This window comes from Coturnix japonica, chromosome 21 (assembly GCF_001577835.2).
Source record: "Coturnix japonica isolate 7356 chromosome 21, Coturnix japonica 2.1, whole genome shotgun sequence".
Taxonomy (NCBI): Eukaryota; Metazoa; Chordata; class Aves; order Galliformes; family Phasianidae; genus Coturnix; species Coturnix japonica.
The window spans coordinates 3740488-3750194 of record NC_029536.1 but is presented as its reverse complement, the minus strand read 5'-3'; the positions used below and the strand labels follow the sequence as shown (position 1 = coordinate 3750194).

The 9707-nt window shown below is 53.4% G+C and overlaps 1 protein-coding gene across 1 annotated transcript in view; it reads left to right on the top strand.

The window, feature by feature from the left end:
* CPLANE2 (ciliogenesis and planar polarity effector 2) overlaps positions 1-9322 on the top strand; it is a 9706-nt gene extending 384 nt beyond the window's left edge. The window contains 5 exon segments of the mRNA XM_015882295.2: positions 7348-7364; positions 7367-7502; positions 8319-8443; positions 8534-8670; positions 9003-9322. Of these exon segments, the coding sequence (XP_015737781.1) occupies positions 7348-7364; positions 7367-7502; positions 8319-8443; positions 8534-8670; positions 9003-9222 (635 nt within the window). The 3' untranslated portion in view covers positions 9223-9322.
* The last annotated feature ends 385 nt before the right edge of the window (positions 9323-9707 follow it).

Below are 9707 nucleotides of genomic sequence, written 5' to 3'. Positions count from 1 at the left end.
GGCAAACCCTGGACATGGAGCCTCAGTGAGAAATCCGAAGGCACCATGCTGCCACCCCGGAGCTGATGGTGCCAAATCCTGCCTGCAAGGTGGAACTGTGGTGTCGGGATCTCTCCAGTCTCGATCACAGCACAATCTGTAGACTTTCCTGCCCAGAATGCACTCTTCCTTTTTTCCCCCAGCAGCCCCCACAGTCAATCCATAAATCACACATTCTCATCCTGCCTCTGTGTCAAAGGGTTAGGGCAAGAGACGTCACTTGCATCGGGACTTCACGACCAGAGAACTGACGGAGAGAAACAGGTCCGTCCTGAGTGTTGATACAGAAGACAAACGAAATCTAGCTGCGCCGCTCTTCTTGCACCATGCTCCAGGTCGCACCCTCATAGAATTACACGTTGCGATCAGCACTTTATCCGTCCAGCACGATGTACAAGCAGTCGTAGTAGAACCGTGACTCCCCCAGTACACTCACCGTTGAGTAAGCACCACAACAGATGAGGCTCCTTGTGGCATGGCCGCATGGGGCACACCAATCACAACCATTCCGGTCCAACAAAAGGCCCAAGAGCCAGCGCCTAGACAAAAGACACCTGCACGAGTTAGGGGAGGGCAGCCTCTCCCAGGCCAGAAGGTGACAGCTCCCCGGTGCTCAATGGTAGGCAGCTTAATTCAGGCGCGGGTTGGCTACGGCGCTGGAAGGTGCACCAGACATCGTCGGACAGCCCAGTGAGCTCAATATCGCCCGCACAGAGAAAAGAACATAGCCAGAGTAAACCCGAAGCCACTGAAAGGGATGTGACCTAAAAGTTGGCATCAAGCTCTGGCACCGAGGCGAGGATCGTGCCAAGGCAGCAGGGAAGGATCCTACGGTCTCGGACCTCCATAGATTTAGGAGCTGGGAGCAAGAAAGAAGTCTTCCATGTGCCAGGACGGAATGGCCGAGGAAGGGAGGACGCTGCGGACCCACCCAGAGCAACCAACGGAAATGGCCAACACACACAGACCCCCATACTCTGCCGGGAAGCGCAGTGTCCCGGCAAGCGCTCCGCAGGAGCTTGGAGGCCATCAAGCTTCATCTAGTACAAAAGGTCCCCAGCTATCTGCTGTCTCAGACCGGTTAGGCCCTCACACGGGCTCACCGGACCAAAGGCAGCGGTGCTAACGAAGATCGCACACGGCGAGGACTCTAGCTCAGAGGTGACCAGACAACTCGCTAGGGGGAGAGAGGCCACGAGATGCCCATAAAGACAACTCGCACCACAGAGCCTGGGCCCACGCACCAGCTAGCCCGAAAGTCCCTCAAACGTGGGGAGCGCTTTGTACAGCGAGATGTACTGCAACCATAGCGATGTATGTGCGTGGACATTAGAGGACCCAGGAAAAGGGACGAGTTAAATGGAAGTAGTCACACACATATGAGATCGGTGGTGGGGACACGGAAGCACACACAGAGACCAGCTTTTCGCACACGGTGAGATTACAGCAGGGCAGAGAGGGGAGACTAGAACTTCCATAGTTCGGATATGGATCTGATGGGACAAGAACAGAACGGTGAAGTACTATTCAAAGCAAATGCTATGTAACTTTGAGTAGGCGAAGCAAAGAGATAATGATGGCCGGAGTCAATTCGCCACACCAAGCTCCCTCTCAACCCGATGGCCTCTACCCTCTCCCCTCTGAATACCTGTCGCTCGCAGAGCAGTTCAAACTGTGAATTAGGGAAACAACAAACACAATCGCCAGCCCAACGACCAACAACTACCAGCACGCCCGGTGAAGCAAAATCGTGTTTACAAGCACAACGCGGGAAAGCAGCGCCCTGCGTGTAATACTGGACTAGTTTATCAAGAGTAGCTCACAATAGGCTGCAGCACAGGCAACGGAGTGTTAAGGGCGAAGTCACGGTGCCCTGACTAGAGGCCAAACCAATTGAGCAAGCAGTGGCTGTCAGCATCAGATGCCGGGACCATAATCCCGGGCTGGGAGGAGGAAAAAAACACAGCAATACCTGAACAAACCTTACAGAATGCAAGCTGGATGACCAGGGTAAGCTATTGCTCGACACAACACGTATGCCTTTCTTTTATGCCTCTCACCACTTTGGCCTGACAAGACTTTCGTTCACCTGCCAATTGTTGATAGGACGCTATGTAAGAAGGAAAAAAGGCAATACAGTTTTGGCATTGTAAAAGCCAAAAAAATATCGCATTGTGAACAGGACAGGAGGGACTTGCTCCCCCAATGGAAATACTGAAAGGAAACAATGGCTGAAATGCTGAGCAGTTGGTGCATTTCCCGAGCGAAAGCACGGCGTGAGCCTCCACCAAGACAGGACCAAACCACTCCTATTGCAATGTGCTACTTCCGCAATAGATTAAAACAAAGCAAAATCCAAATGGATTGCAACCGTGTGTCGTTACTGGACAAACAGTCCATTTCCTTCTGCCTCCTTCCATCTTCTTTCCAGCTCGAGTATGGAGGGAGGAGAAGTCTGGGAGCTCCATATACTGCAGGAAGACTGCGAGTTGTCTTAGAATTTTAATCCAGGTTGGCGCATGAAGAGATGCGCTTGCAAGATCATCAGTCGGGCCGGCTCAGCACTCATAGCAGTATTGACCCACACGCACGCTCACGCTCATAAACTTCACGCCCCTCCAAATAGCACACGACAATGTGCACGGCTAGAGACATGACGACTCGGTCCCTCGGAGCTCCCACTATCACAGACACTACTGGGCTTTTGGCTTACACGCGCTTACACCTACCGCGAGGGATGGACACTTACAACCTCACAACTCTCTGATGGGGCAGCACAACAGTTCTCACGCATACTTCAATGATCGTTGTCAATCTAATTAAGATTATTCGATGGGGTTATCTTAGGTGTTTCTCATAAGTCTTACAAGTAACACATGTCGCTCCGGAATAGCAATCTATGGGACTGAGCTAGGAGGAATGCCATCCCTAGGTATTTGGTGTGGGATAGAGGTTCGTCACTCTAGACGGAGAGAGGGGTGATGAGTCAGGCAGACAGCCTCCTTCGCATCGTCAGAGATTTGTATGATTACGACTCTTCTACCGCTTTTTACATCATCATTAGCAAGATTCAGAGAGAGCTCTCACTCTTACACGGGGGACACTCACAGATGTGAGAGCCTAGTTTCTTCTCGGCTGGCTACCTAGAATAGCTCTGGGCTATGGGAGAGACAGATGTACTCACTTCCATCTGAGAGTCCATACCGAAAGAAGGGGTGAGACGAGTGTTATAGGTTCCGCAAGATACAGAGTAGGTATACCACTACCTCCTTCAGCGAACAACTCATATTAGGTGCAGATAGGTCCACCAACTGTCACGATAGACAGTTTGATAATCGACCGTAGGCAAAACGAGTTGGCAAGCGCCCTGGGCTTGCAGAGGCCCGCACACTGACTGAATCGGTGGTTAGAGGGGGTGAGCTCGCGCGGCGGATGAGAGGAGTGTTGTAGGAGGGAATCGCTTTTTATGTGGTGATCATCTTTAATGTAATATCTGTGGTTACAGGGCTATTCTTACACATATTGAGCTTTGAGTAGAGGTACGTTCTCTCTTGGTTACGACTCACTTCAGACGCGAAATTTATATAGACGCCATAGAAAACAACTTAGATAAACTTCGGAACGATACGATGCGCAAATCGCGGCTAATTTGATGTCGGGGAGCTCTAAAGCGCGCGAAAACACAGCGCGATTGGTTCCTCTAGATAGAGTATTGAGCAAAGCTATACCCCAAGTAAGAGTAGGAGATTGGAGAACCCTCCATCAAGGGCTTATGGAAGGGAGCTAACTAAACACTGGGAGGGTCATACAAGAGAGGATCAAGCGTCCACTGTAGAATTACCATATTACTACATTGATTAGGTTTGGCGGATACAACGATTATAGTATACAATCTACTCGCGGTCATGCTTTATTAGATATAGACACAGAGATTTGGGGGATTCACTAAGCTGCGTGATATCATTATAAGAGGAGTTGTATTCCACTGTGGTTTTACTGGGGGAAGCGCTACTTAAACAATATGAGGCGGATTGAAAGCGCTGACACCTCTCAACTCTGACAGTGGTATTGGCCTAGGGTTGGGAGTAAGCGGCATTATCAAGAAAGGCTTAGTGGGCTCTTTTTGCTTACATCACATCAGGTGGGTTTACCCGAGAGCCTTAAGAGAGGGGAGTACATCAACCATGCGTTTGGCTCAACATTTAGGCGGAGATACTTAAACAGGCGGTCTGAGACTACGTACATGGAAGCAAGAGATCATATAGTAGTCGTCTGATCTATATGTCTCGTATTCCTCTCGAATACCGGTTGTGGGTGCTAAGCCTACTCGCATATGGGGCGCTTCACTGATTGGGATGGCTCATAACTAGGGAATACATTTTGATGGCATTCTCGGGGTTGGCAATGTAAGAGCGCCTCATTACTTAGCGGAGAGCCTATAACGGGTTAAACGATGGGAAGGGATCTATAAGATACTAAAGGAATCAACAGGTCCCCTTTGACACTAAAAAATGACGCTTACTCTCAATCAGCACTACTCAATATTTAGACATGTATGTGTAGGCGCTATGCTCTATAACTTATGGCGCTTTCTCTGCAGATGCTTAATGAATAAATTGATAGAGTGATCTTAGGAAGGGAGATCGTAGTTATAATTTGAGGATAGCATAAATATGTGGCATAGAGAGAGTCATTATGAGGGACATAAGGTTTCTTAGTAATTTTCACTCACTCTTTTATCCTAATGGTTTGGGAAATACAAAAACGCATAATAGATTAATACATCGAGGCTATATAGATGGTATGCCCTCATGTGTAAGTAATAAGAAGAGTTTATGGGAGTTAGACTAGATACACTACAGCGCTAGAGCTTAGGGAAAGGTCTACAGAGCGGGAGGATCTTAAACAAGGAATGCAAGGTACACTAAGAAAACCTATACCATAAGAGACATTGCGGGCTAGCCCTATATGCATTTATCACTTCGGTTCGGCTCTTTGGTACCTCGCTAATATATAGAGTGCTTCCTTAAGGGGTTCTACTATAGGGATATACGAGGGCTCAGTATAAGGTGCTTTACCGAGCTTATCCTCTCAGCTATATGCTTTACTCGGAGGCTTCACTCTCTATTAGCTGTCGATGGCATCCCTCCTACCACTTTCCGCTTTCCTTTGGGGCTCCACCTCACTTATACTTCACGGGAGCCTTTCTAATGATAGTCATGGCCATACGAACCAGGAAGGAGGCGGGTCTGTATAATAAAACACCATTGCCCACAGATAGCCGTCAACTCGGGGCGCTTCGAAGCGGTACCTAGGTGAGGGCGGACGGGTTGTTGGGCGCAGGGATGGGGACGGGAGGGTGGGAGACGCTGGACTCCCAGGGCGGCGTTTGACGCAGGGCGCCGTGGGGCGGCATTCCAGTAGGGTGCACGGCCGGCACTGGGATGTGCGACCACTGGGTACATCCATGGGCGGGTCAGAGGCCTAGCATACGGGACCGTCCCACAAGCGCGCTTCTAAGATGCACGAGCCTGCTGGGGCCGGGAAGCCTGGCGCGGTCGGCACTCACGGCCTCCAGATCCTGCGGAGCGCATATGAGAGACCTAGAGGGGCTCGAGAGATGGCCCAACGGCGGTGGGGCGTCTACACTCCGTGTGGCTCCACTCAAGGGATTGCCATAACCCACCCAGACGAATGAGTAGGCACGCAGGGTTGTGGGCTGCATGATACCCTCCCCGCGCCCCTTCCTGGCTCACGCATTCTTCAACAATGAACCAAGCGCAGAAGTATTTTATTGCGTCGAGACGACCCCCAAGGACCCCACGCTGTAGAGCCATAAGACCCCACATTCTCCATCCACCCGGGCCAATACGAACCGATCATTCTCCACACCCATAGACGCACCATCTCCACACCTACAGACCAAGACAGAAACCCATTGCCCGCCCAGAGGTGAACCACGATCTCCTACCGCATACGACACCATACTCGCCACACTCAGCGCCACTATGGTGTGTTCCGGAAATATTCCAGCACCATTAGCACGCAATACAGACCCCAATCATCCCAGCCATCATAGTACAAATAAGACCCATCCATCACATGCCCAAATAGACGACCTAGCGCGCCATCTCCACCACCATAAGGACCCCCGTCATAAGCATAAGAGACATCCATCTCCACACAATAGACCCACTAGACCCATACATCTCACACACCACGCATAGACCCAATCCTACCCCATCCATAGGACCCACTAGCCCACCATCTCCCAAACCCCATAAGACCCACATCACCATTCCATTTAAGAACCATAGAGCACGTTCAAGTCTCCCATCTTCATAGGACCCATAAGACGCCCATCTCCAACCCCCATAGAACCCAATTACCCCCCATAGAACCCAAGAGCCAATCTCCCATCCACAGTAAGACCAATAGGAACGCATCCACCCACCACCAATAGACCCATATACCCATCCCATACGAACGCCACTGACCCCTATCTCGCCGAAATATACCAGTCGAATACACCTACCCAGACAGAACAGCATATCTCCGAACAAAACCGGCTAAAAATACACGATACCATGAAGTGGGACGAGTACAAACGAGCAGGAAAACGAACACAAAGCGACCACCAACGAGAAAGCATGAAGTACCAACTATACACTCAACTAAAATCACTAATCCAAGTGATGTGACCATAAGAAAATCAAAGCCGAGACAGTCACAAAGTGGGATAAAACAGATAGCGGGAGTGTCATCTCATTAAAATCATTCCGGGAGGAATATATCCACAAAATCACCAAACACATCACCCATCAAAAGAGATAAAAGAGCTGTCCAGCTCTCGGGAATGTTCAGATATCTCGCGTCTTCCGCGCTCTCTCGCTGTTTCCCCCAGTACTGCGTGGTTTTACCCGGCCCCCAGTTCTACAAGTCCGGCACTGCCGATTTTCCCCACGGTTTCACCTTCTTTGTCTCCTATCACCCCCCGACCCGTGCTCCTCCCACGCCATTCTCCACTCCCGGATTTCCCCCAGCCCCCACCCCTCCCCTCGCCCTAAGGCGTCCGCCCCCACCCCCCCCGGGACCGCTCCCCATCAGCCCCTCCCGTCCCGTGCCATCCCCACTCATAGACCCGATCTCCACTAAGACGTCCATGACCCAGTCTCCCATCCATAGACCCCATAGCCCCATCTCTCACCCATAAGTACCATCTGTCCGCACCTCTCAAGACCCATAGCCCATCTCCACCTCATAGACCGCATAGACTTCACTCGCAGCCCCTCCCTTCACATCCTATAGGGCTGCTGAGGCGTCCGCCGCGCTGCCCGTCGTCCTCAGTGTCCCCACGGTTTCCGTACAACTCTTCGTGTCGGGACGCAGCGGGGTGGGCAAAACGGCCTTGGTGGCAACGCTGCTTGGGAACCACGTCCCCCCTTTGCACCGAGAGACGTTGGGTATGGAGAAGGGATGGGGGGATTGGTGGTATGGGCACGGGTGGTGGGGATAAGGGGGGATGGGGGGATGCTCCATAGGGATCAGTGGGGGGAATGTGGGATGCTCAGGGTTATGGTATGGTGGGGAGTGCACAGATATGGGGCCCATGGGGTGTTTGGGGTCACGGTGTGGTGGGGACACGGGGGGTCCCATGGGATGCTCAGTGTGATGATGGGGACACAGTTGGGTATTGTTGGCATGCTCAGGGTTATGGTACAGTGTGGAGTGGCACAAATATGGGTTCCATGGGGTTTCTTGGGGTCGTGGTGGGTGGTGGGGACATGGGTGGGGATGGGGGATTTGTCTCCATAATGGGACATCAGTGGAGGGATGGGGGATGCTCCAGGGTTATGGTATGGTCGGGAGCATCAGAGTATGGGTCCATACATGGGATGCTCAGGGTCATGGTATGGTGGGGAGTGCACAGATATGGGGTCCATGGGGTGCTTGGGGTCACATTGTGGTGGGGACATGGGGTCTATGTGATGCTCAGGTTCATGGCACCGTGGGGATGCAATGGGGGGACATGGGATGCTCGATGTCATGATACAGTAGGGACACAGTTGGGGACGTGGGGTCTATGGTGCTGTGTAAGGTGGGGACCACAGGGACGTGGGGTCTGTGGGGTGTTTGGTGTCTCACTCTGGTGGGGACGCAGGATGCAGTGGGGTCTGTGGGGTGTTCGGTGACATGTTACAGTGGGGCCATGGGGTCTATGGGACGTGTCACAGTGTGGTGAGACCCTTGGCTGGATGTGTCCCATTGCCGTCCCGCAGGCATCGAGGTGAGCACGCTGTTCTGGCCCGCCGTCCCGCTGGGCTCCGAGCGCCCCGTGCTCTTTCAGCTCCATTTCTGGGACTGCGGGGAGAATGCCCTGCGGAAATTCGAGCACCTCCTGCCCGTGAGTTGGGGACGGATGTGGGGCTGGGGGGGGAATGTGGGGCAGAATATGGGGCACTGTGATGGGTGACGGCCACCTGTGCTCCCCCAGGCATGCAGGGAGGAGGCGGACGCCATCCTTTTGCTGTTCTCCTTCACCGACCGCCCGTCCTTCGAGGAGCTGCCGGCGCGGCTGGAGCGTGTGCTGCAGCCCCACGAGGACCCGCTGCGCGTGGTGGTGGGCACCAGGTACAGGGGGGTCCCCTGCAGCCCCCACCCCATTGAAGGGACACCTCGAATCCCCTTCATTGCTCTCCCTTAAGACCCCAGATCCTGAGTATCCCACAGCACCCTGTGTCTGCATCACCCCCATCACCCCAAAACCTCAGCATCCCAGAGCAGCCAAAATCCCATCACCCCCATCCCTGTCAAATCCCATCACCCCAAATCTCATCCCCTTCCCAAACCCTCAGCCCCCCCATATCCCACCACCCCCCTCCTTGCTCCCCCCCCCTCCCACTTCCAGCCCTGTTGGATTTTTGGGGGCTCTTCCATCACCATAACAACCTTCATGTCCTCAGATTCGACCTGTGTCCCCACACTGCTGTGACGGAGGCGGACGTGGCTGCCTTCGAGGACAACTGGGGGCTGCGGGTGCTGCGGTCGGGGGGTTCTGGGGTGGGCCGGGGAGGGCTGGAACGGGTGGCCCCATTGCTGGATGCCCTGGTGGGGCAGCTGTGGCAACGAGACCAGATGGCAGCTGGTGTCATCCAAGAGGGTCGGGAGGACCCCGAGGACTGAACCCCATTTTAGTGGGGGGTTCCATGTTTTGGGGGCGTGGGAGTCCCTCACCGTGGCGTTTGGGTTCTCCCTGCCATTAAACAGTGTTTGGTTTTCCATAGCCTGGATTGGGGGATTTTTTAGGGTGGAGGAAGGAATCCTTATAGTTTGGGGTGTGGGAGGAGGAGGTGCCTGGGGTCCTCATGGGGCTGGGGAGGGGGGTGGGTGCTGTCCCTATAAGATTTGGGGTGATGGAGGATGCTGGGACATTGGGGAGGGGGGGGACCCCAACCGGACAGGAGCCCAGCTGCCCCCAAAAGGCCCTAATGGGGGTTTAGGGAACTCCAGCCCCAACCCCATAGCAGCGATGTGAGGTGTGGTGTGGGACGGGCTGGGGTCACGGTGGGGCCCGGGGTGCGGTGAGGTTTTAGGGAGCAGCTGGGCCGGACCAGCCGGTCAATCCAGGAACGAATGAACCCGGAGAGAAAGTGCTGGAAACAACCCAA